Source organism: Takifugu rubripes, chromosome 1 (assembly GCF_901000725.2).
Source record: "Takifugu rubripes chromosome 1, fTakRub1.2, whole genome shotgun sequence".
NCBI classification, from domain to species: domain Eukaryota; kingdom Metazoa; phylum Chordata; class Actinopteri; order Tetraodontiformes; family Tetraodontidae; genus Takifugu; species Takifugu rubripes.
Genome location: NC_042285.1, coordinates 13,001,717 through 13,026,893, shown reverse-complemented (window position 1 = coordinate 13,026,893; position 25,177 = coordinate 13,001,717). Strand labels below are relative to the sequence as shown.

At 42.3% G+C, this 25,177-nt stretch overlaps 4 protein-coding genes, 3 long non-coding RNA genes and 1 pseudogene across 8 annotated transcripts; all 8 read right to left on the bottom strand.

Moving 5' to 3' along the window:
* Positions 1 to 174: 174 nt before the first annotated feature.
* On the bottom strand, positions 175 to 3,160 carry LOC101062380 (26S proteasome regulatory subunit 8). 2 transcript variants are annotated; one of them, XM_011606114.2, is made up of 13 exons: positions 3,079 to 3,117; positions 2,846 to 2,890; positions 2,449 to 2,520; positions 2,299 to 2,368; positions 2,112 to 2,209; positions 1,974 to 2,030; positions 1,638 to 1,868; positions 1,369 to 1,495; positions 1,086 to 1,276; positions 755 to 853; positions 575 to 685; positions 408 to 494; positions 175 to 330 (listed from the first exon to the last, which is right to left on the bottom strand). In XM_011606114.2, the coding sequence occupies exons 1-13, from the start codon at positions 3,100 to 3,102 to the stop codon at positions 277 to 279; spliced, it is 1,266 nt and encodes a 421-aa protein (XP_011604416.2). In that variant the 5' UTR covers positions 3,103 to 3,117; the 3' UTR covers positions 175 to 276. The 2 variants fall into 2 exon arrangements, with proteins under 2 accessions (XP_011604416.2, XP_003961613.1); XM_003961564.3 differs by lacking the exon at positions 2,846 to 2,890 and having other exon boundaries at positions 3,079 to 3,160.
* A 333-nt stretch (positions 3,161 to 3,493) lies between these two features.
* Positions 3,494 to 10,601, bottom strand: LOC101062155 (SWI/SNF-related matrix-associated actin-dependent regulator of chromatin subfamily D member 2-like). The gene is given in 15 exon segments (XM_003961563.3): positions 3,494 to 4,855; positions 4,933 to 5,034; positions 5,456 to 5,578; positions 5,661 to 5,796; positions 5,929 to 5,960; positions 5,962 to 6,027; positions 6,114 to 6,275; positions 6,360 to 6,461; positions 6,606 to 6,701; positions 7,385 to 7,504; positions 7,675 to 7,686; positions 7,688 to 7,798; positions 7,883 to 7,925; positions 8,676 to 8,875; positions 9,964 to 10,601. Coding segments are annotated over 15 exon segments (1,512 nt in total). The 5' UTR covers positions 10,117 to 10,601; the 3' UTR covers positions 3,494 to 4,801.
* Positions 10,602 to 11,328: 727 nt separating this feature from the next.
* LOC115250322 (uncharacterized) lies at positions 11,329 to 13,147 on the bottom strand. Its single transcript, XR_003888901.1, has 2 exons — positions 13,012 to 13,147; positions 11,329 to 12,244 (listed from the first exon to the last, which is right to left on the bottom strand). It is a non-coding gene; the product is annotated as an uncharacterized lncRNA (long non-coding RNA).
* A 12-nt stretch (positions 13,148 to 13,159) lies between these two features.
* LOC115250309 (ataxin-7-like protein 3) lies at positions 13,160 to 15,539 on the bottom strand (the record flags this gene model as incomplete). The annotated part of the gene is made up of 7 exons (XM_029838347.1): positions 15,414 to 15,539; positions 14,867 to 14,913; positions 14,623 to 14,747; positions 14,386 to 14,518; positions 14,056 to 14,227; positions 13,286 to 13,384; positions 13,160 to 13,169 (listed from the first exon to the last, which is right to left on the bottom strand). Coding segments are annotated over exons 3-7 (465 nt in total), but the record flags the coding sequence as incomplete, so codon positions are not given.
* A 249-nt stretch (positions 15,540 to 15,788) lies between these two features.
* Positions 15,789 to 19,133, bottom strand: LOC115250308 (nucleolar transcription factor 1-like). Its single transcript, XM_029838335.1, has 14 exons — positions 19,069 to 19,133; positions 18,842 to 18,885; positions 18,599 to 18,741; positions 18,494 to 18,532; positions 18,251 to 18,294; positions 17,617 to 17,758; positions 17,507 to 17,548; positions 17,365 to 17,428; positions 17,194 to 17,243; positions 16,907 to 17,096; positions 16,756 to 16,803; positions 16,605 to 16,667; positions 16,441 to 16,506; positions 15,789 to 16,361 (listed from the first exon to the last, which is right to left on the bottom strand). Exons 8-14 carry the CDS (start codon positions 17,371 to 17,373, stop codon positions 16,314 to 16,316), a joined length of 474 nt encoding a protein of 157 aa, XP_029694195.1. The 5' UTR covers positions 17,374 to 17,428; positions 17,507 to 17,548; positions 17,617 to 17,758; positions 18,251 to 18,294; positions 18,494 to 18,532; positions 18,599 to 18,741; positions 18,842 to 18,885; positions 19,069 to 19,133; the 3' UTR covers positions 15,789 to 16,313.
* A 93-nt stretch (positions 19,134 to 19,226) lies between these two features.
* LOC115250321 (uncharacterized) lies at positions 19,227 to 20,187 on the bottom strand. The gene is made up of 3 exons (XR_003888899.1): positions 20,140 to 20,187; positions 19,588 to 19,659; positions 19,227 to 19,301 (listed from the first exon to the last, which is right to left on the bottom strand). It is a non-coding gene; the product is annotated as an uncharacterized lncRNA (long non-coding RNA).
* Positions 20,188 to 20,252: 65 nt separating this feature from the next.
* LOC115250323 (uncharacterized) lies at positions 20,253 to 20,656 on the bottom strand. The gene is made up of 2 exons (XR_003888902.1): positions 20,386 to 20,656; positions 20,253 to 20,314 (listed from the first exon to the last, which is right to left on the bottom strand). It is a non-coding gene; the product is annotated as an uncharacterized lncRNA (long non-coding RNA).
* Positions 20,657 to 22,339: 1,683 nt separating this feature from the next.
* Positions 22,340 to 25,177, bottom strand: part of LOC115252086 (band 3 anion exchange protein-like) — a 3,380-nt pseudogene continuing 542 nt past the window's right edge.

The following is a 25,177-nucleotide window of genomic DNA, read 5'->3' as shown; positions in this document are numbered from 1 at the left end:
CATGGTTACCGAGATGTTTACTGTGATGGCAGCTACAGTGTGAAGTGCCATATCATTTACTACACAGAAACTGGGATGACTCAGCCCATCTGCTCATGCTAGAGTCTAAAAGAAGAAAAACATGTTGGTGTTGAACCTAAAGAGAGTGGCTGACAAAACCCACGAGCCAGTTGGTGTTATTGGGGGAAAACATTTACTTTAGAGTGACTTGTGTAACAACTGTAAATCAAACAAAAGAAGGAAAATATACATGTGTGCCGGAACAGAAAAGGCCTTTCACTTCCACAGCTTTTTGATTGACATGTTCTTCTCGCTGTCTTTCTGCATCACCTGTTAAAAACAAGCAGTTTTATTGGGCAGGAATCTGACAGCACGTAGACGTAAAAAGGTCCCAGGTGAACACAAACCTTTGCCACGGCCATCTCAAAGTCCTCCTGGGTCACATGAACCCTCCGTTCCCTCAGAGCATACATCCCTGCCTCTGTGCAAACGCCCTGACAAACACACCAGACACCCTAGTGAGCGTTTGTGTGTATGAAACGATGGAGACGTAGAGCAGGCAGCAGATCCTCACCTTGACCTCGGCACCAGACGCTCCAGGCATCAGCTCCGCAATCTTCCTCAGATTAATGCCGCGAGTCAGGTTCATCTTCCTGGAGTGGATCTTCAGAATGTCCAGACGGGCCTGTTCACGCAAAATGAGAATATTGTAAAAACCGCTACATGAACACGGGGATCCACGCCGGAGATGTACCTCTTCATTTGGAGGAGGAAACTCAATCTTCCTGTCAATCCTGCCTGGTCTGAGTAAAGCCGAGTCCAGAATGTCAATACGGTTTGTGGCCATTATGACCTGAGAAAGACAACCTTGAGTCACAGCTGAAATGCACTAGAAAGGAATGCAGTAAATAAATGTTGCTCGCCATGTCTTGGAAGGAGGACCCTCATTACATCACAAGATTGCCTTTTTATAGACAAAGGATTTATATGACCTAGTTTGGTTCATTAACTGCTGCCGTTGCGTCAGTAAAAGAATCTTGAGAAGGTTTTGATTTGAGCAATTACTAGGGGATTGTTTGTGGTACCTTGATGTTCTTGGTGGCTTCGAAGCCATCTAGCTGATTGAGAAGTTCCAGCATTGTTCTCTGCACCTCGCTGTCGCCCCCTGAGCCACCCTCCAGACGGGAGGACCCGATGGAGTCGATCTCATCCATGAAGATGATTGAAGGAGCATGTTCTCGGGCCATCACAAACAGCTCACGCACCATGCGAGCACCTGGGGGGGGGGGGGGGAGGAAAATGAGTGAAGGCTTCAAAATGAATTAGGATTCAAAATGAATCTGAACTATGGAAGGAGGAGCTGCTGACCCTCTCCAATAAACTTCTGGACCAGTTCAGAGCCAGACACTCTGATGAAGGTACAGTCAGTGTGGTGGGCTACAGCTCTGGCCAAAAGGGTCTTTCCAGTACCCGGGGGGCCATACAGGAGTACACCCTGCAGGGGTTCAAACATACACGTTTTATGAAGTCACAAAGTAGCTGAAGTATGTAAAGTAAATATAATTTACAACCCGACATGAAAGTGGCCCATTTCCCAGCAGATAATGTAGAAAACTGCTTTCTTCTCAATGACCCACCTTGGGCTGTGCAATGCCCAAAGCCTCGAACAGCTCTGGGTGCTTGACGGGCAGCTCAATCACTTCCTTGATCTCTTTGATTTGTTTATCTAGGCCACCAATCATCTCATAGGTGGAGTCTGGCACCTTCTCCACCATCATTAGGGACACCAGGGGATCCACTTTGTTGGGAAGGATCTTGTGCAGGGTGTAGCTGTCGTTGCGCAGAGCCACACGGCAATTTGGAGTCACCTGATGAAGATTCAACAGAGACATAACCACCATGTTTTTCATTGATACTGGGAGTAAACTATCAATACCCATAAGCCATGCAAAACTAAGAACTACAATACTAACGTCATTGATGTCAATGTTCTTGTCCACATCCACTACAAATTTTCCTTCTGGATGAACCTGAAGATATTAGAAAAATGGATTAATTGAATTGATCAAGCACACGAACCAGAGTGTTCAAGTAAAAGGAACAAAAGATACCTTGACCAAAACCTTCTTTTTGTCCATAACCCTAACAACTTCTCCTACATACGACCCCTGCTCCTGTAATAACTGCAGCTCTTCTCGAAGCAGGCGGACTGAAAAGATCAACCAAAAACATAGCTTTAGTATCTTTTGTTAGAAAAGATGGGAATTTTATCAGAGTGAGACCAATATTTGGCGATACCCTTGGCATTGAGTTCATTCCTCTGCGCTTGCAGACGTCTGAGATTTTGGCTTTTTTCATTCACCGTCAGCTGTTAAAGAGGGTCATTAATAGTTAGAATTAACTTTTTGGCAGTCAAATCAGTGGATTAATACAAATTACAAAGCTTACCTGTAGCTCTTCAATCTTTGACAAGTAGTACTGACGGAGGCCGGAGCCTCCTTTACTTTCCACCACCTCCATCTGTCAAATGACAACCATTGTTATACACAAAAGCCTGTTGCGGTTCGTTCTACGGACATCGAGAAGAACAATCCGTTCTTTTTGGAATATGTAGTAAGATCGGTAAGATTCATGTATTGCTGATTACTTTTCAGCAGATAAACCTTTTGCATCATCAAACGAAATAAACGAAGAAATAAGACATTAACGCGGAGAACAGACCGTTTGTCTCTACATATTTAATGTAAAAAATGTTCACTAGGCGATAAAAGATGAAACGTTAAGATCACAATATAAGGTAAATTTTTATCCGGAGTATTTAAACCTGTGTGTACGCGGTACTTACAAGCGGAGACAGGCTGCTGCCAGTCATTCGGGTTAGCCAAGCTAGCTACAATGAGACAGCAAACGTACTACATTGCCTTTACTCAAGTTATACTTCAATCTTTACCACGCAACACATAAGTACCGCATAATACAGCCATAACGAAGCCATTTCACACAATCGCGTTATTACTGCATTGCCCGTTCACAAATAAAACAAAAATAAACTGGCGAGACAAGAGAAAACACACTTACATTATCAATCCCGTCTACCTCCATGTTGAATTTTTCTACATCCGCTTTAGCGACCGACTCATTTCCGGAACACTACTAGAACCATTTTAAACACACCGCCACCTACTGCCCGAGTTGAGAAACGACATAGCCGCGTTTGATGTTAAAATTGGACTTTAAAAAGCTGTGACTTTCCACAGTTTCAGACATATTTTTTGGATTTAAACTGAGAGGAGGAGGAGCAGCCATGGATGTTTGTAGAACTCCACACCTGAGCTCTTATATGAGCCCTGAGCAGCAGACTCAGGATCCCAGTTTAATCACCCAGACAAGTCTGGAAGGAGAGAGAGACCATTTAACACGATCTCTGTGATTTGTTTTCTTTACAAAATATTTCTGCAGTAAATTCCTAATTATAAAAGATACTTCAATGCAAAAACATGTGCAAGTATATTTATTGTTAAAAAAAAGTCAAACTGTATAAAATATAAAGTCCTTTGACTGACATGCAAACATTTATCAAAGAGGATGTACAAAAATATTGGGACACAATTATCAAGTGCCTTTTTCACAAAACCTGGCACATTGAGACCTATGAATGCGGAATGTTTCAAGAAATGCAGATCATCTCTTGTAATGGCAACAAAACCCAAGAGGTATTTCAATGAAACCTTAACTCAAAGGTAAATATGTACACAATGGCTTGGTGCATGTTGACATGGCATTCCAATATAATTAACTTTCTTGGGTGGTGTAGCTGCTTTATTCCAAAAAGCTTAACACAGCTCATCTTCCTGCCATCAAAACAATGAAAACCCTAAACTGAAATTACAATGTAAACATTCCCAGAGGAGACTAAAGGAAAAATCTGACTAATAAAACACGTATAAACTCCCAGTAACACAATGATGAAAAGTCATCTGAACATATGAAATTCTTGGCAGAAAAGAACCCCCAAAAGTACAGGAGTCATTAAACATTTCAGAAGCAAAAGCGCTAACATTTATTAAAGACAATCCATATTTTCTGGATGTATATTTCACTGGAATGCTCCCACACTTCTGGTGCTTTTGCTTTCTGCAGATTATGGCTTTTAACTGTGAAGGTAAACATAAACCCTTTCAAAATAAGACACCACGTGGCGTTTCAAAGCACCTACACTCATGTTTTCACATCACTCCATTAACACAAACGTTACAAAAGAAAAAAACATGAACAAGCTCAAAATGGTGATTCAGGTAAATATATTTTTTAAGACAAGTTAATTTAATCAAGTTCTAAAACGCTGAAAAACTTTATGAACATTTAAGGCGAGGCATTTCTCTGTCAAATGAATCAGATTGTTGAACACACACTAAAGCTCCTAAAGCATAAGACTCCTAGGATATTAGCACAAAAACATGCCTGGCACCAGAAATGACACATGCAGCACCATTATGTCAGGAATCGTTCACACAGGACCCAGCAACGTCCACGCTGGAGCAAAGACAGATACGAGACTCAGGGGTGGGTGTGGGCTTCACTCTCAAGTACGGCTTGTGTACACAAGCTTCAGATTTAAACGTCTGCAGCTCTAATCATCATAAAACTCCTACTTTTATGTACTGCACAGCCTTCTCGTGGGGAACTTGTAGGGATTTTCTGGAAAAAATAACCTAATCTCATTTACTCATAAGACCTTCCAGGGAAAATGCTGCATGTTTGAAATTAGTTTTAACATTCCGGCCAGCTGCAGGATCTGCCTTTAAGTGAGTCGGATACCAAGGACCTGCTCCAACTCTTGTCTTCTCTGCTGCACCTAAAACAAGAACCACATTGTTGCATATAAAAATGAATAAAGCAAGCGCAATGAAAGCTCCTAATTAAACACCTTACCTTGGAGAAAACATATCTACTGACAGCCTCTGGTACCCAGGGTGCCTGATAAAACTCCGTTCTTCTTTCTTCTTCTGGGTTTCCTGTTACATCTGTCATCAACTGGAAAGTGAACACAATTTAACTAAACACTATTCAGCTTTATGGTTCCATCTTTCTCTGCTTTAGTCCATAATTGTGCTGGATTTTTGCTGCAAAACTCAGGTTTCTGTATTTTCTTCTGAAACTAAGTGAGGGACTTTAATAGAGAAACAGATACAGCTGAGCATTTTAGAGCTGTTTTTTTCTTCATGGCACATCTGCATGAATATTACAGACGTGCGCTGGAGCAACTGCTAGATATTTTAAAGAACAATGTAAAATGTTCACTGACTGGTGAAAATCTGATGCAAAAAAGCATCAGAAAGACTGTAAGTGACCAATGTTCTAAGTTAGCACAGCACTATTTTAGGAAATATTGCATTTAGGTCAATACTGTTGTGCAATCTCTATAAAGTGAAGGGAAAAACGGGATGATAGTCACCTTTAAATCTCTGCTTTGAGACTTGAGCCAGTCTTGGATGAAATCCTGAGGATTATTGCTGAAACTCAGCATAAAGTCTCTCTCAGTCTTCAGCTGGTTGATGTACTCAATTGTCTCATGAATCTGTGATCCAGAACAAGATTGTAAACACAAAGGAGAGGTGAGTGCTACAATGAGGCAGAGTGTGTGACTGGGAGAGCATTGCCTTCATCTCTAGTGCAGCAATCTCCTGCTGGTTAGTGGTGGAGGACAGGAAATTATTCATCTGGCTTTTCAGAGGGTCATCCACCTCCACATCAATGTCATAGCACGCCGTTTTCTTCTGATCAGCAGGGTCCACGCTGCTCAGAGGAAAACACCACCGGCAACAAAACAAAACAAAAGTCAGACAACCCAGAGGAAAAGGAAAACGATCCACACAGAAGAAACCTGAACTATTTGGTCATATGTGAGGGACAGACACGCCCATCCACCTGATGGTGTGATTGATGATTATGGGGTCAGGGGTGCTGCAGCAGGCCCGCCAGTTTCATGGGGATTTCAGCAAATCTCATGCGGCCACAGCCAAAGATCTGAACAGTGGAGAAGATCATGTGTCCAATGTCATTCTGCGGACGTATCCTGTTATTAAATGATAAGGAGCCTGTGGATTGCCGACCTGTCTAAAGTAACGGTTGCAGTTGATGTACTCTTTCTCGTGACAGTCCTGCAGCTTATTGTTTTTAATGTAGAGCCAGAGAGCCTGCATGATGCTGGCACGCGTCTGTGTGTGCACACCCAGCAGACGGGCCAAGCGGGGGTCCAGTTTGTACTGAGGAGGCTTGGAACAGAGAGCAACCATTCAATGGAAGCAACACTGGCTGGAAATGCACGCGAGTCACCCAGCTGATGGACGCAGAGGTACCTGGTGATCCAGCATGAACAGAAGAGTGCATTTAACGTTGACGTCACCGGGCCTTTTCACCTGGAACCCATCTGTCTCCTGAGTGGTGGGCATCCTGTGCCACTGAAAGGAGGTTCGAACAGAAGTTTGAATGTTAACAGCTGAACTCGCTCTAAAAAGCAAAGATACACGTGAGCTGAACGGCTGCAGAAAAAGGCTGAAACTCCCCAATTATTTGCATCAAATGTTTTTCAAATGACGTCATACCTCCACCAAGTGGTTATCAGGTCCGTACAGCTCTTTATCGAGCTCGATCACTAAGCTTTTGAAGAAAGATGAAAACTTCTTCTTTTGCTTGCCAGGCTGGATAAACAAAAAAGTGGAAAGAGAGAGAGGGAGAGGGAGAGAGAGAGGGAGGGGGGGGGGGGGGGAGGGGGACAATATTGCTTGTCTTATTCTGTTGCGTCTGTGTAGCCACATTGTTTAGTTCTGACCACATCAGCGGGGGTGGTGTCAGCACAAAACTGCAGACAACTAAAAAAAAACCGCCAACTCCCTGACGGTTTGCACAACATAAGCACTACTTCCCTTATATCTCTCTCTTTTTTTGATGCTCCATGCAAACACTCCCACGCATGCCTGCATTAACCAGTGAGGCAGGAAACAAAGAGCAGAGAAGAAAAAAGATCCTTCATGATACCCCAGATGACACAGTGAGCTGATGAAGGGAGGGGAACCGTGTCTCAGCTCATGGTTTCAATTCTGTTTTAAAAAAGAAAAGGAGTGTGTGTGTGTGTGTGTGTGTGTGTGTGTGTGTGTGTGTGTGTGTGTGTGTGTGTGTGTGTGTGTGTGTGTGTGGGAATGCGTGCTAGAAGTTGTGGGGTGGAGTGAAGGGAGCTGTGAACACATCTGGTTGTGAGGTTTGAGCCAAGCACTTGGGCCAAATCAGAGCAGAGCAACTCAAGTTTTTCAGAGACACTGTGGAAATGTGGACACATGAGAAAGGACATTAGATATTTTTAAACGTTAAAATCCCATTCGCTTACTTCCTCCAAGAGTTTGCCCTCGACCCTTAGCTCCCAAGAGGCCACTTTCTCCGAGTCCTCACCCTCGGGCTTGCTGGGAGTGTACGTGTTGGAAATGTAGATCCTGAGTTTACGTTTTTGCTGTGTCACAGAGGAAAAATAGGGCAGCAACATCAACTACTTCAGCCAAAAGCAGCAAGAAACTAGTTGTAGAATTAGCTATAGAATATTCTAAGCTGGATAGATGCTACAGAATAATGGTCAGATGAATCAGGGTTAATAAAATGACAAGGCTACACTAGATCTTATACCATTATGGGTTTTCTTGATGGCTTCCTGAATCTCCATGCGTTTTCGTGAGATGGTCTGATCCAGTTTCCTCTCAAAGGCCAACAGATCCATGTAGGCCTGAGACTCGGGGACCAGGTCCCGGATCTAACAACAGGCCATCAGCAATCAACGGACCCTTCTACATATATTCAATATGAAGTGTGAGCCAAGGGGTGAAAATCATGTTACCCTCTGTGGGAGCACCTTGTCGGCCATCTTGCGCCTCTTCGCTCTACAGTCAGAGAAAAACTCAGTTTCAAATTTGCAAGATTACACATGGACCCATATAACTATTTTAATTATTGGGGTTTTTTTTTTTAAGTTTAATGGGCATAATTTTGTCAGTTTTAGCCATTTGTTTCGAGTCATGTTATCCTTTCGAAGGCCACCTCAGGATGTTTTTTCTAATTAAATTAGCTTTCTCAGTCCCCGTCGTTATGGCCATATTTGACTTCAAGTACTTTCAAGCTAAATCAGAAAGTTGCTTCCAGCCTGTAGGACTGAATAAACCCTTTATACTTGAGAATCTAAAGACAACATCTCCATTGTCCAGTAGTCTGTAAATACGCAGTCACATCAAAACCTGCCACTTTTATCAGCGCGGCATCGCTTAACAGTTTGAAGTCAAAAACACTCGCTGGTGTGTGCTGCCTTGTGAGCACAGTCCAGTCATGGGATGCTTTCTCCTCGTGTCTGTGTGACCTGAGTCGCGCTTTTACCAGCACACAAACCAGCACAGACAACCGAGAGGAGCGACACAATCCGAAAGAAAACGATTGGTTTAATACCAATGAGTTAAATGTACTGATTAATAAAACTGGAAGATTTTGATAAATGTCTAGATTACCACTGCTTGAACCACCGTGAGACAATCAGGAAGATCATAAACTCTTAAACGCCCTTTTTCACTGAATTGGGGTCTCGCTCTCTTAATTGTGTCGGCACTCGTGTCCCCCGCTTCTTTACCGCACAAAGAGTTTACCCTCGTCTCAGGCCTCCGAGGGCCTCCTGCTGCTGTTGTTGTGGATGCTGATGAAGGAAGCGTTTCCTCGAGGGATCCATTCCTGGAGGCCCCATCCCCGGCCGCATGGCCATGTTCCCTCCTCCGTACGAGGGACCAGGCATCTGCCCCCCCATTGAAGCCATGGGGCCACCTGCTCGGTTGGGAGGCATCCCTGAGCGCTAGAGACCCAAAAGAAAGGATCATTTTAGGTCTGTCAGACTCAAAGAGTACAGATGTAATCTACAAACCTATTCATGTGTAATTCCAGTTTATTCAGACTTACAACAGGTTTTCTTTGGCCATTTTTCATACGCACTATTTCACGTTTAGAAAAGCGTTTAAAACAAGTTTGTTTTAAAAAAAAAAAAGGTTAGGATGAAAAACTGGTTTGTGTAGTTGTTCGTGGACACAGTTTGTAATTAAATGTAGCACTATTTGCAAAAGTTCTTTTCAATTTCATTGTTCCAGCAGCTTTTTGAACATTTTTGTGCATCTGCTGCTGATGCGTTGTGCAAACTACCATCAATGATTCAAAAGCATTTGCAGATGACGCAGTGAATTGTAGAATATGGTTCAAAACCTTGTTTTGAACCAACACTCGAGCGTGTTGCATATACTCTGACAACTCACTGCTTATTTTATTATGCACCTTAAATATGTTTCAGGAATTTATGCAGATTTTTCCACTTCGACCTTTCTGCTTTTGCTGCCTTCTAACAGCAAGACTTCAGGCTCCATATGGCGCAAACTGACACCAAAGTAATAACACGTATTAAATGGGGACATTAAAGCTCCAGATGGTGCAAAATGATAGAAAAGGCATGTGTTGGTCTGACAGATGGCCCTAATCATAAACACACTTTCAAAGTAAATGACAGGGCGGGCCACGTGATTGCGTTTTTCACGCACGCACATGTGAGGAGAGACCGACTTTGTTCAACATCCAACCGCTTCAACGTTAGAAACCATCCGCCAAATGAGGGTTTCCAACAATGGCGGCAACGCAACATTTACATTTCTTTTAAAATGCGGAAGTGGGGCGCGCACATTGACATCTTCAGTTGCACGCGAGTCATATTTGGTTCATCTATTACTTTAAATCTCGTAAAAAAATATGCCACCACTGTGTGCCTGCGTTTACTCCCCAAAGCAGAAAAGGAGTGAAACTTTAAAAAGAAAAAAAAAGAAAATAAAATCAATGTGGCGTTCACCTTTCACTTAGATCAGACTCCACGAAGTCGACTGACAGAAGGAACAATGAACGAACCTGGGGGTACTGGGGAGCGTTGCTCATAGTTCGGGGAAAACCCATCGGAGGCTGGGGCATGCCTGGCATCCTCATACCCGCGGCATGTCCAACATTCATGGGGTGCACGTTCGAATTCATCGGCGGACCCGTGAAACCTCCTCTGGATGCCATCTTCGAGATCCACAAGTGGTTTTTAAAGTGACGAAAACTTCAAACTGATTCTGACCAAAACCCACAACTCGGCGACTTGCTCAACAAGCGCCAACGGTGCAACTCCCGAGCGAGGCTGGCCGACAAACCAGTCCAGGAGGGTCGGGTTCTGGTTTGACAGCAAACGGACTGTCAACAAAAAGCTAGCTAATGTTAGCTCGTTTCTGTCGTTTCGAGTTCCGGGATTTGCTTCTGCCCACAACCGCTCTTTTTCTGAAGCTCAAGTGGAGGTTCTGTGTCACCTCCTCCCCTTGTTCTAAGTCTTAGCGTAGCTAATAGAAGCCGGACCTCGCCCGCAGAACCTTTGAGTCTTTAAAACGACACCAAATGTGAACATAGCTCATAACTGCTTACACGCAATGGGCAACGCTGCCTTCAGCAATAACCGTAAATTTCTGTTATTGATTGAGTGTCGGGCATCCCGCTCCCTCCCCAACTCCCCATTATCTACTGCGCCGAGACGTAAAATGTGGTTATTTCGACGTATAATCACGCTGTTATATACCTCAAAACGGTCAGGTGCTGGTTATTTATGGGGCGCCTTCTTTAAAGTAGAAACTATCATTTTCAAATTGTATCGTTTTTCGACCAACGTTCAACAGTGTAAGAACTCAGATGTCGGATTTAGAAAGAGCACATTAAATCAGCATATTCATCAGGTCCGACATTGAAATAAAACTAACGACAATTGACTTCCGGGATTCTATTTTAAGGTTCAAAGAATTACATTTTCTTTAGTCTGTTAACATAGGGGTTTATATAGTTACATTAAATTTCACAAATGAAAAATAATAAAAAAAAACATTCCCCCACATGTGCTTTCCACCTGTAGTACAGCATAAAAAACTAAATACAGACACTATATATAGAATATAATGTGCATGTGCGTGGTGATATGTTGCTTTATGGCTTTGATCAAAAGCTCAAAGTCTCTCCGGAATCCAGAACATCACCACAATGTAATCATCTAATCTGAGGCCCATTATCAACATTTCTTGAAAATTGAATTCAAATCCTTTTATAGCTTTGAATTATTTTTGCCAAGTCAAACTCCACTACCTCCTTGATGGAGGTAACTATCTTCAAAAGTGGGTAGTTTTGTTGCACCTTTGTTGCATGTTAAACTTTCCACTTCCATTAAAGTTCCAGCTGTGTTAAGATAACTCGTCAAGGTAACAGGTAACAAACCATTTATTTTCTTAGACAGATGAAAAATTGAGCCATGATAGCAGCAATTCAACTATTGGAATATTTACACACACAAAGGATATAGTAACCCTTTACAATGTAAACACGTGATACAAAGACATTTCCGAATGCTAGAAAACAAGCCGATCTATCCACCAAAAATAAAACAAAACAATCCTGCTTTCTGTAGCAAACACCTGCTTGTATAGTAAAGGTTCAATGACTGAACATTAAAAAGTTTCCACAGGTGAAAGAAACTTTCATCTTCCCCTCTCTCTCACACACTCTCTCTCTCTTTCTCACCACACACACGTGATATTCAGAAATATTTCAACTGAAAAACTATGAGCCTGACAGTGAATGTGAAGACAAACCATTACTGATGATTGTCTTTGACATTATTTTTTATGTGATTTTTTCTTTTAAAAATGAGGATTTACACATACACCTACTGACTAATCATTTTTTAACTGTATGTGCACATTTTCACTCCTCACACACCATCGCTGCTTGGCTGCTAGGTTAATTTCACCAGAAACTACCTGTGTAAATCAAAACCCATCATAGTGATATTATCATTTTGGACTCCAGCAAATACATAACTACACAAAGATTTTTTTTAAAAAAAACAAACAAAAAAAAAACGAGCGTTCTTACAGTGATTCTGTTGAGAGGAAAATAACCTGTCAAGTATGCGGTGGGAGGTCTGGACTGTTTCTGCACAGCGGGTGAAACACCATGAATGTCCGATAACTTCACAATACAAAGACCCAGGTGTGAAGCATTATTGATCCTCCTCTATGTGAACGTAGTAGAGTGAGTCACTGAGGGAATGCCTCATCTTTCATTAGCATGCGCGGGCTTTCCTGGTTCTCCATCCGCCGCCTTGGACCCATCATATCTGTGGAAATAATCATGAGACTGGGTGTCACCTGACCCTGAATCTTAGTATATTCTCTCACTGCAGGGCATAATGGAGAGGAAAAACAAACATCATTCAGATGTGAATTTACTGGCCAGAACATTACACTTGTAGATTACTAATCATCTTCAAAACGCTAGCCAAAGCTGCTAATTAATCGCCTTACAAATGTTGAAGAGGGTGTGATGGAGAATTTTTTTTAAGGATTTATCATTTTCATATAGTCGTATGAACATACAGTGTTGGTACCAGTGGTGCTCATCTGATCACATCCGTTCGGGGTCCTATGATGGCCAATAACTGTTTACACTAATTTACACAATACTTTGATGATCTTATGGATGACACCTTTAAGGGATATTTGGAGGTTGAATGATGATGAAGTAAAATGCATTTCTGTCTGAGGTGGCCAGTAGTCAGGGCTGTACTGTATGCATTCTTAAAGCAAAACAGGAATTCATATTGGCCTTCTAAAAACTGATCTGCCAAAGCAAAGCCAAAAATATAAAAGACATCAACAATGTCAAAATGGGACAAAAGCTAGCTAAGCACAGCATTATTGTTTCTCTGTATACCGAACAGCATCCCTGGGTTAGTGACATCGATCATAGAATATATTGCCAACATTTTCTGCAACTATCAGGCTAGTTTCAGTGTTGTGGAAAAGCACAGAGAATGACGTGACTACAAATGTCCCTATAAGTCACTTATATGTCCAAATTAACAAAGAGATATTTGTGACTTACTGTTTTTATGCTTAAATGATTTGGATCTTCTGGGTGAGTTTGGATTCTTCAGTGGGGAAAAAAAAAAAGAGAAAATGTTTACTGAAACAGATCAGTTGGAGTTAAACATGACAGTATTTATAATGAAAGAGTACCTGTCAGATTTCCTTTTTTTGGCTGTGAAAGAATTACATGAAAATTTAGAAGACAACCCTTCCAGAGACCCATTTATGTTACACTTAATCCTCCCATGGAAATTAATGCGCAGAAAAACAAACAGCACCAGAAGATTACCTTTCTTTCGGCCCCGTAAGACCAGTCGTTGTCATTGACGTCATCGTTGTCCTCTTGGTCACTTTCAGACTTGTTGTTAGTGTTGTTACCAGTGACGATCCTGGAACAGAGGGAAGGAAAAGGTGTCAGAAACCGGCTTCGGCAACAACCGCAACAATCTTCCCCATTCAGTGGTGCAGATCTGAGCACAGAAATCATCTCATGAACACACGCGTTCACAACTGGGTTTCTTTTCAACATAACTAGGCCAAGCAGAGGAACTTTTATGGTACTGAAACAGAGCTACCAGCAGCACAGTTTTCCATTAGCGAGTGTGCATGTTAGCTCCAGCTTGACCGCAGGAGGATGCCAGAGAGTTTACCCGGCATTTGGCGAGGGAAAAATATGAAGAACAAGAATGATAGTTGCTATGTAGCATCATCCGTAGTAGTGAACCAAAATACACAAAAAGCTTGAAAATTATCCAGGTCTGTAGGCACTGTACATGGCAGAGGCATGTTGCCAAGGGCAACACATTTTTTAAAATACAGTCAGTGAGTACCGGTAAGTCAGCCATGTTAACAAAGCTGCAAGGCAAGATCTGCACCCGACTGGAAAACCCGTGTACATGAGGTCAAACTTAGTGTGAGACTTGTTTAGGGCCCTGAACAGAGCATCAATATTCCACAGCACATGCATCAATATAGCCAATACCTGCATTTGGGCCAGTCTAGAGAAGCAAACTTGATTTGAGTTTGCACTGGTTCATAGCTCTCTCCCTCTCTGGGTTACCTGCGGTTGGCTATGCGACTGCTGTTGCGTCCCATTCCCAGACATTTCTCAAGGTGAGGGGCAAAGCGTGAAGCGGCGATGCTTCGGCTGCAGTTAGGACAAACACACTCCTTGTTTTTCCACTGGTTGTATACCTGGCCAAAAACATCCAGCCCCGGCTGGTCCACAATTTCTGGAAATGTAAAAGCAGGTGCCTGACTGTTCTGTGTTGCATTCTGCCTTAAAAACATAGACGGCCTGATATGAACACATTTGGGCTAGTGATGATGACTGGGCACATAAATTGTTACCTTCTTCCCCCGGGGAGAGCGAGAATGAGTTTGAGCTCACCAAAATCCCTCATGCTTTCTTGGTCTGTGTCATCCAGGAAAAAATAGCCCTGCTTGACAGCCCGGTGGACCTCGAAGCAAAGACCCAGGCATGCATCCTCCACCAGGTCAGACAGGATGTCCTGAGCGAGGCCCTGGCAAGGAAGGAAGCAAGCAGACGCGGTGGTGCAACAGCCTCCACACCTCATGTGCGTTTGTAAAGTCACTGGAAACACACTGTAGCTTCGCTGCACTCTACCTCCAGCTTGCTGCTGTCCAGGCCGGACATTGAAACCTCCTCCATTTTCATTTGCCAGCACTACCAGATGAGCAGTCACTGCTGTGGTCATGCTGCAGAGCAGGAGGCATCGGCCCAAAACAGGGCTGCAGCAGAAGGGGGGAGGCATTCAGTCAACAACATTGGCATCACCCCACCCTGCTAAAGCAAGCGGAGGAAATCAGTTTGTGAAACACTTGACGCACTGAATGATGCAGCTACTCACAACTACACGTTAAATGCTGCCGGAGAGACACTTCCCACGTTCACAACCTGCGGAACAGCAGAAAACAGGAAACTTATTGTCTTAGACGGAACATGACGTTCGTCCACTTTTCTCCTAACCACCCTACAGGTCTGAACGTTGCCGCTGAAGGAGAGTAGCTTAGCCAAAACCATGTTGAAGAAAACAAAGAGCGCGGCTGTAAATAGGCTGGAGGGACACAACATGCCAAAGTGCTGAGAGGGACGCGAAACACCAAACACCCGGGTCAAAGGTGGCTCAAACTAGGGAATAAACGTATGAATTGTGCCACGTTTGACTCCCAAGCAGAAATTAATAAGGCTACACTCGACTGATTGGTCGCGTAAATTACGTTTGGCTCCAGCGAGGCTCGTCCGGGAACCCAACACCGGTGCTGCACTGCGGCTGTTCGCCTTCCAACCCCACGCACGAACCCGGGGCTCCAAAATTACCCGCCTAGGCCACTGTAAACCAAATCAAGCCGGAACACTCAATCACGGCGAAGCAAAACGCTAATTGCGTTATTTACCCATTTCGGTAGGCATCCATCTTTGCACCATGGAGCGCAGACAGTTCTAATCGATCCCCGAGCCCGCATCCACCGGCGGTGAGCGCACTTCAGCCCTCCGCACAGCCCCGCACAGCCCCGCACCACAGTGCGTCTTTGTGCCATTTGGACTTAAGTGGAATTAAAAAATAATTTAAAAAAATTGGTGTGCCAATTGTTTGAACCCATCATTTTCATACTTTCTTATAATCACAGGCCCAATATCAACATAAGTGTTCCATCTCTGCCCACAGGCCAGGAACACAATAAGTTATAATGTTTTGCAGTTCGGGTGAATATATATATATATAATAAATATAATAAAGTCATTTTAAAATAATACGCCAACACACAATAGCTTATCACAACTGATGTTTAAATATAACATTTACAAAAATAAGCAGACAAACAGTATTTATTTTCTCACTACAAGTAATTTTGTGAATTATAGTCCCCCTCGGTGTATTAGGTTTTTACAAATCAGAAATAAGTTTATTTTGTTTGAAAATAGTTTTGAGGATCCCCGTTAGAGCGTTTGTACCCTGAGCAGACGCAACAGCAACCCAGTTAGTATTTGGCTGTAAATTGGTTTTGGTTCCTTGGCTCATTGATTCCATTTTATAGGTGCTTATCATCCAGCACTTTGCTCATAATAACATAAATATCACCTTATAAACCCAAAGGAATTTATACACCGAGTCAGTGAATATGGATCAATGGTCCCAATAAAAAAGAGGAATCCCTCTGCGTGTAGACGAGAGCAGTTTTTAGGCAGCAACAGGCTCCAAAGAATGAAACATTAAAACCCCATCCAGCTATTCAAAGACTCCAGAGTCCAGCTTTGAACAAGACCTGCCCTGGTGTGCATTCCCATCTCATCACCTAAAACATGAACGGCATGTCCTCGTCTTCCTCGTCTTCCTCTTCACTCTGTCAAACAGTCGTTTACATGAATAACGTGATGCATGAACGCTAGCTTAAAATGCTAAATACAAAGGATATATCACACCTCTATTGAGTCAAAGTACAGATCTTCACTGCTGCTATCATCTGTAATGTCCTCGTCCTCTGAATCCTGTTTTTTGAAGTTAAAAGAGCTTTTACTCAGTTGTACTTTTCATCAGAAAGATGTGTTTCATTCATTTCTGTGTAAGTGTACTGCTGTAAACTCACAGACGGCATAGGGGGGAATTCCTTATGTGCTGCAGTGTTAATATAATTAAGGTATTGAAATTTCTGCAAAGACAAATGTAGAAATAAGCTTGGTTGAAGCGTGTCGGGCAGCATGGCAGCTGAGTGTTTTTCCATATTCATGCATGCTTACGCTGGGATTTTGTCTCCGATACTCTTTCTGTTCCTGTGGGTTCAGTCCCTGAAGAAAGAAAAGACTCATCTCAGACATCAAGCGGCTCCCATGTTTTAAATTAAAACTGTAGATTTAAACGGAAAAACACTGGCAGGAGAAATAAATGTACCTGAAACCACTGCTGAAGCTCCAGTGAGTATTTTGCTATATTTTCCTCCTGTTTTTTTTCGTATGCTTCTTTCTGCACAGAAGAGAGCTGCTTCCAATTCTGGTTGATCTTAGCAAAGCGAATTTTTGTGTCTGGGATATTTTTCTTCAACCGCTTCATCTCTTCTTTTATATAAATGTGATAGCTGTATCTGTGGGGGAGGACGCATGTAAATATGGCTACAGACAGACCATCATGTGCTGCAGGAGTGAGAGGCGTCTTTTAGCCACGCCCACGTTCATGCTCACCTTGATGGCATCTGAGGCTCGCCTGTGATTGCTGCTCTGCCATTACGGCTCTGCAAATGAACACAAAATAAGTCTCAAGCAGATAGAAATCACAAATAATCCCCAACACACTGCTGCTCATGCACTTATACACACACACCCACACGTACACGTATATACAAACACACATACAATGTTCATCTTTTTGGTGCCATGTTGATCCAGTCCCTGCTTCTCCCTCCTCTAACTCCTCCATCTGCAGAACAAATGTCTTCATCACGTTGCCTATTGCTTGTAGATCAATTCCACACTGGTATTTTTGTAACCATCTCACCATTAGACAGCAGGTCAGGTCATTTTGGTACTGTCTCTTCAACTGAAAGAAAAGTATTTATGTAATTGGTAGATTCTGCAGCCATCCCAAATGAGCTTCCATCTCCATACCTCTCTACAGCGCACACTGTACTCTTGCCTCTGGTTTTCAGTCAGTTCCTTCCAACGCTTGGCCAAGACAGTGCAGTACATTTTTTTAGGAACTCCTGTAATATGGTTCACTTGCTCTTTGCAGAACAGATTATATCCGGTTCTAAAATCACACACATACAGAGGAGATGCTGGGCCTTTATAAAAACACTACCCAAAACACATCTGCATCATGTTTGAACGGTGCTTTGCAAAATGCTGAATTGCAATGTTCCTTCAAGTGGATGAAAATGTAAACAGGACTAAAGGACTTGTCAATAAAGGTTGAATGTAAAAAAAAAAAAAAAATGTAAACAGGACTAAAGGACTTGTCAATAAAGGTTGAATGTAAAAAAAAAAAAATGTAAACAGGACTAAAGGACCTTGTCATAAAGGTTGAATGTAAAAAAAAAAAATGTAAACAGGAACTAAAGGACTTGCCAATAAAGGTTGAATGAATAAACGCAAAGACTACATGTGTCAACTTAGATCAAATTTGATTGAAAGAAAACACGTCTCTGATGGATTGACACAAACTAATAAAGCTTTAACTTTCTACTCTATTAACTGAGCAAAACAGCAGTCATTAATGCCATTATTGTGTCGTGGTGCTTACTGAGGAGGCCTGGCTGGCAGCAGCTCTTCACACTTTGGTGTGTTCTGTAGAGAAAGATCACACGTCAGCGCAAACACAACTGTGTTCATGTGTCCATGTCCAACATCATTTCATTTATTTTAGAAATGCATGAATGAATCCAGCCAATCTTCCAACCATTACATGGAGTTCATCAGAGTCTGATTAGTTTGTTTCTTGACTTAGTGCTGTTCAAAACTATCTTAATACTGCACCTGTACTCACCGTCAATACCCCGATGTCAAAAGCGTACTGCCTCTTCATCTGAAAGAAACAGGTTTTTATTAAATTCAGAAATTTTGAGTCATCCCAAACTAACTGTGTTCGTACCTCTTTGCAGCGTGCGCAATACTCTTTCTTCTCATTTTCAGTCAGCGCCTTCCAACGTTGAGCCAAGACGATGCTAATAGATTTTTTAGAAAACTCCGCTCATGTGCTTCATCTGCTCTTTGCAGAACAGATTATATCCAGTGCTAAAATCATACACAGAGAAAATAATGAACATTTAAAAATTTGTGGATATAGCGCCCCCTAGTGGACAAGGACGAGTCGGCTGTGGTATGTGCTGCTTACGAAGGAGGCTTGACTGACAGCAAATCTTTTGAAGGCTGTTCATCCTGTTAGAGAAAGGTAACACAAGATAAACTTTAACTATGTTCATGTGCCCTTTCCAAGATACAAATTAACAGTACAACATCATTTCAGCAATTCTAAACATATTAACAGTGGTTTGGGAAACAAAGCAATGAGCTCAGCTAACAGCAACATGCAATAAAACTGGCTGCATTACTGTCACTTACTTCTGCAATGGAAACACAGAATTCATTTGTTTTCATCCTCTTCCTACACCCAGAGTCCTGATGATTGTTCCCTAAATACAAAAAACTGCTTAACTGGGTGCCATCAGGGGACCAACCTTGGAAAATGACAATTATGTGTTATTTTAGTTGTCAAAATCCCTCATTTATTACCTACAAACTTGTGTCTTTCTGTTGAAATCTTGAAGTAGTGGTTTGTCCTTCGTATAATGTACCTGGAAAACAATAGAACCCCTAAACAAATGAATAGTCTTCTTTTTTCAATCAAACATTTAATGGTACCATGTTAATTATTGTAGTCTTATGTTGAGCCGTGCTACACTAGTTTATTTTAAACAGCAACTACTTTTTTATTATTTTTTCCCCTGAGGACTAATGCAGAGAAAATAAGCTGGTATTGCAGTGTCATCTACAGATCACACCTCTTTAACATCCCACATCTTGCAACATCTGTAAATATCTTCACACAGCTAGTTATGACAACTTGAGCTCCATTTTTACCTGGTTGATGGGATTAGTAAATGTTTCTTCAGCCTCATTAATGAGCTCTGTGAGGCTTCGAATCTTGCGAATCTGAGCAAGAAAACATCACAAAATTAGTGTTTTGTTCATTAGTAAACACAACACTTTAATGAATTTGCCATCTCTCACTTTCCAGTTAATATCAGTGCGAAGTAGGCAAAAAAGTGTTTCTCTCATCATCAGCCAGAGTACGGTACTAAATATACTGAGTCTTGTCTTCTTTAAACGCTTTATCCCTTTAGAATGGGTGGAAGGCAGGTCCGTCCCTGGATGAGTTGTCAGTTCATCACAGGGCCCTCTATGAGCATTTATGGGTTTGACAACAGACTGAGCTGCACCACCTCCAATATATTGAGTAAACCAACCAAAGAAAAGTTACCCAATGAATTCTGAATTAAAATATGTAAGACAAAGTGAAGCCACTACTAAATGTTACATAGAGGGGAAAAGTGTTACAGGGTTGGGATGAAACTTAACACTCTACATCTCTTGAAACTATTGCAGTTTTTGTCTGTGTAAACTATTACCAACCTTCCATAAAATCTCCCCCCACTTTGTCTGACATGCTTCAGCTGAGAAGGTGGGAACGCCACATTTTCCCACTGTATAGATTTCATGCCGGCTATGTATGAACATGTATTGTATTTTTCCGGGACGCTCCTTTTCAATTCAGCCAGAAGCCTCTGGATGTTCTGCGTGGTCCAATCTATGGCGATAAACACATCAATTCCTGTTGTCAATGGTATCATTTAAACACACTTAGCTGTGATCACTTACCACCCTCATTTTTATGTCTACTCATTTCTTTTTCAAAATAATAAGCCTTGTTTATTATCTGAATGCAGACAGCGCGTTTCTCAGAAGATTAACATTAGCTAATAACTAAAAATCTATGTAGCGAAAGTTGAGTATCTAGCCAGATATACGACCGATGTATTAGCAATCTTCAGCAAACACTTTAACAATAATAAACTACCGCGTCGCCACCGGTTGTTATCGACGCCTTATGGAGACACTCGGAACTTTGCTCCGGCCGATCTTCTACTTCCGCCTTCTCTTCTTCTCCCGTCGGACGGTTGTTTACAATCGTGGTTTAGATGCAACAGCGCCACCGAACTGGCCATTTCAGACTTACAGATCCTGTACCTAATGTGAATTCCTATCTTCAAATACTACTTCTAGTACTACTAAAAACAACAACAATAGTAATAACAACAACAGCAATTGTTATTATGCTTTCATCTTTTCTGTTCCACCTCTACTTACTAAGCTCCTGACCAAAGTGTTTTGACTCTTGACCAATACTGATTTGCTTTCACTGTTTATTTTCAATATTAACTGCTGTCTCCTCCCCATCCATAGCAGTATGTGTAAATCATGTTTTGGATCCTCTTTTGGATCTTAAGAATTGTCTGAATAACTGTTGTACATCTCCGTGATGTATGCCCGCACTACTCCTCACCTTGCTCAGCTCAGGTCTATCTCTGGCCACTGCAGTAACCCAGGTGACAGTTGCTGTAAAAAGCAATTTAAATGAATAAAATTCCTCCATGGGTACAGGTTACTTTATTTAACTTACAAGTCATTAACACCTACAAAAATCCAGGTGACAAACACTTAAAATGAGCTTGTAAAAATGGCAAAATTGCTGAGTTTGCGACACAAAAACCCATCTCAAACATCACACACAGGCATGGTGGAAAAACTGTGTAACTACCCCAGATCCTCATCCTCTGCTGCCTGATCAGCTGTTCAGCTCCATTATGTGTGACTGATTACCACCTATGCCCACAGGTGTGCAGGTAACCCAGAGCAACGCCAGAGCCCTCTCTGACGACACACCCACACTCATTCACACACCTAAATGTACACACATACAAATTGGCTACAACAGCTGCTAAAACAACTGTTGCAGAGTAGAATCCATCTCATTAGCCTTTATCCTAAAAAAACCATCCACAGCTCCATGTGTCCACCACAGCTCAACAGCATAAACTATAGGATGATTAGCATGCCTTTTTAAATTATTCCATGGAATATATATAAGTTGCTTCATTGCATCTTTACATTTACTTACTAATTTCTAAGAATGATTGTTCCAGGTAGGTTTAACATCAAACTACACTCTTAAAAAGCAATTTCCTCTCCTCTCTCATCCTTTTCTTTGTAAAGTAAATTGCTTCTATTTTTTTCTGTTTAAAACTTGAATGCTGACTCGCTTCTAACTCAAAGATTTATGCAATTCTAAAATGGACTTATAATGTCTGAGGGCTTAATAAAAAAATATGTTGTCATTTTAGAGGTAGTCTTTATTGTTTATAACAACACATAGTGATGGTAACAATTTAACATAATTCTCAATTGCACCATGTTTTTACTTTTATGTCCATTTATCATTAATCTACCAGATATCAGGAATTTTAAATTTTTTGAAAATTTGTATTGAAATTCTTGAATGTCTCCATAAATACAAGAATAATAAAACAGTGAATATGCTTATTATAGATATATAGAAAATGTAATTCAGGCAGTATTTCCACTGAGGATCAAATGTGGTTATTTTTTTTAAATGTGACTGGTGCAGCATACCTCATTAGAACCTAAATAATTGAATGAGTTTACCTAAGTAAAAAAAAATAATGTATTGATTGAACCTATATCAGCATTTCTGTGATGCTTTATACTCATAGGTAGCTGAAACATCACTTTCAGTTTCACACACAGGCATGGTGAAAAACTGTGAAGTACAGAAAATGGTTCTAAAATAACAATCTTGAGGTCTACAAAGGCATCTGAGATTCATAGTACACATCTTGGCCTGGCTCCTCCTCAAATGTCACTTTGGCATCATCGGCATCCAACTGAAAAAAACAAACAGAAACAGACAGATCAGCAGGTTTACTGCTTACCCACACACCTTTCTCTGCGGACGCCCCTGAATTTACTTCACACCGAGTGGATATGGAGTGGACCCTTACACATTTCATTTCCACTTCAGTGAAGAGGTGCCCAGTCATGAACATGCGCAGAGGGATGGTAAGAATGAGCACAAAGGAAGAGCAAGGGAGATTGGGACTTGACTTTACGATCCACAAAACCGCAAGGCACACAATCTGGATGGCTGTGAACACGTGCATCCGTCCGGTGCTCACCTGCAAACATCATGCACAAGCATTAATGGATGTGACGGAGCAACAGGTCGACATTCCAAAACGTGAACAAGGCCTGGAATAACAATGTTCTATGATGTAGATTTTCACTTGAAGTGAAATCATTACAGCATCATATACTGTAATGCCAGCCATATCATATACTCGAGTACTCGATTACATCCGTGGCTCATCAGAGAGAAGAGTGTTTTTACCTCTCAGGATGACATTTCTAAAGCACTTCAGTTGGTTGGTGGCGGGACTCTTACTCTGTTGACGTAGGGCTCATCGGGGTGGTATTTCTTTGGGATGAGCAGAAGCAGTATCCGATCCCATAACTGGATGCCATTCAGAGAGGTGACTCCCATGTAGAGGAAGATCCCAAAGAGTGCCGAAATTGGAATCATCTTTCAAAATAGGCTCCATCAGAATAGACAATCCTTCACAGACAGACATTCACAGGCTGAGTTGGTGTCACCAAGACTCTGTGCAACATAGCTTCTCAGGACATCACCTACCAACCAGCAGTGCCACCAGAATGCCACTGACCCTCTGCTCCATCACTTTCTCAATCACAGGTTTTGGTCCTTTGCTCATAACGGTGAGAGCGTTTGGCATGGGTGACTGATCGCACCGTGGCGGCACTGAGCCACGGCACGCCAAATATGCACTCAGCCCTCCCATGCACACTAAAATCAGCAGGTCAAAGTGGAACCCGGAGCCTTTGACCATCTTCCTCTCAGGTTTACTCACAATCAGACTGCAAAGGGGTGGAGGGTGTCAAATTTGGGAAATACCTGTTTTAGCTGAGTGTATGTGTGATGTTTTTGACTCACGTTGTGATCTGAGATTCCAGAAAGATCAGAATGAACACGAGCAAGGCCGGAACGCAGCTGGCAAACATCAAGCCACACCGGGAAGGGCTCATGTTCCCCGAAAGGGTTGATAAGCCAACCTCTTTTAGCTGGGTTGGACACCATCAGCCCTTGGGAACAACTAGTTTCTGTAAAGAAAAATCTACTGGTTTCACTTTATCCATCCATCCATTTAAAAAAAAAAACTTCTGTTCAGTAAGTGGAATAAAAGTGAACTCACCTGGGGTGTAGGTATCTGCAATGTTTGTAGTCCAAACAATCATGAGAAACATAGAAATAGGGACACCAAAGTCTCCAATCAGACGCCTGACATGGTAATCAGAGATTAGACAAACATGCAGTTGGCCGTTGAAAAAATGCTCACTTCACTTCAAATGACCAATCAACCAGTGTCCCCATTCTCTGAGGAACCCACCTTTCCAGGAAGGAAAGTGCCGTTCTTAAACTGCCGCAGGAAGAAGGCGATAAAAAAGCACCCCAGCATGAGGCACATGGAGAGCAGGGCTGTGTTGGGATAAGGTGGTTTAATGGTGTTGATGATGATCGTGGTGTTCCCGGTTGCGTTGTCATAAATGAGCGTCTCTTCCACTCGCGGGTGCCAGGGATTTTCTACAGATGAATTCACGTGGTCGTAGTTCAAAATCAGTGATGATCCTTGAATATCTGCAGAGAAGATGGGTGGGAGTGAGAGACGTCATAACTTCTAAACAAAGAAGTTCGTCAATGATGTTTTACCCTCCCCAGCTTGGCAAATGTTTCATAGATGAAGATAAGGGAGATGAGGATGGAGAAGATTTCCTGGGTGAAGCGGGAGATGAAGCGCACCAGGAAGCTGCCCTCAAAAGCCACGATGACCACCACAATGATGACCAGCCACACTCCCACCCACACTCGCCCCCACAATGTACTCGATGCCCTGAGACTTGCAGAACTGAATGGGGGGGGGAACAAGAGTTCAGCTCGTTGGCATCAGCAGACGTCATAGAAAAAGACTCTGAGTCAACTCACAGCATAGAACGCCTCCTCAAACACTAACAGAGGACCAGAGAATCCGATCACCAGGACCGGCTGAGCTGCAACAAAGCAGAAGATGATGCCCTGGATGCTGGTGGAGATGAGGAGCTCCGGAACGCCCATCATGTTGTCCACCTTATCAGCTGCAGCAGGCAGACAACAGCGATGTATTCTTACCAGATCATGCCTGTGTAATGTTGTTTCTTCAACAAATATGAACAAACACGCACCCAGCAAGCCGCCAAAGGTGATGGCGGGAGACAGAGCAGCGAAGTAGATGAAGATGACAGCAGCGAGGACCTGGGCATTAAGGGCATCTGTGATGTCACTCCTGTAGTGCTGGTAGCGTCTGCGGATATCTCGAATCATTCCGCCAAACGGTCGACCTGTACGGGACAGGGGATCTTCGGGTGGAGGTCCGGTGGCGATGGAGACTAGGAAGGTGGGAATTATATGGACAACATTTTAGTTGATGCTGTATGTGTGCATCTGGCATCATAAATTCTATGACTTATAGTTCAGGCACCCCTG

Excerpts from the sequence above, each read along its gene's own strand:
- LOC101062380 (XM_011606114.2), bottom strand. The coding sequence starts at position 3,102 with ATGGAGGTAGACGGGATTGATAAT. Across the intron at positions 2,891-3,078 it reads AGGTAGACGGGATTGATAAT|CTAGCTTGGCTAACCCGAAT; the intron begins GTAAGTGTGTTT and ends GTCTCATTGTAG. Across the intron at positions 1,496-1,637 it reads TGGGCATTGCACAGCCCAAG|GGTGTACTCCTGTATGGCCC; the intron begins GTGGGTCATTGA and ends GAACCCCTGCAG.
- LOC115250308 (XM_029838335.1), bottom strand. Across the intron at positions 17,097-17,193 it reads GAGCCTCAGATGCCATCAAG|ATACAGCTATCACATTTATA; the intron begins GTGAGCATGAAC and ends CCTCCCCCACAG. Across the intron at positions 16,668-16,755 it reads ATCGGAGACAAAATCCCAGC|AAATTTCAATACCTTAATTA; the intron begins GTAAGCATGCAT and ends TTGTCTTTGCAG.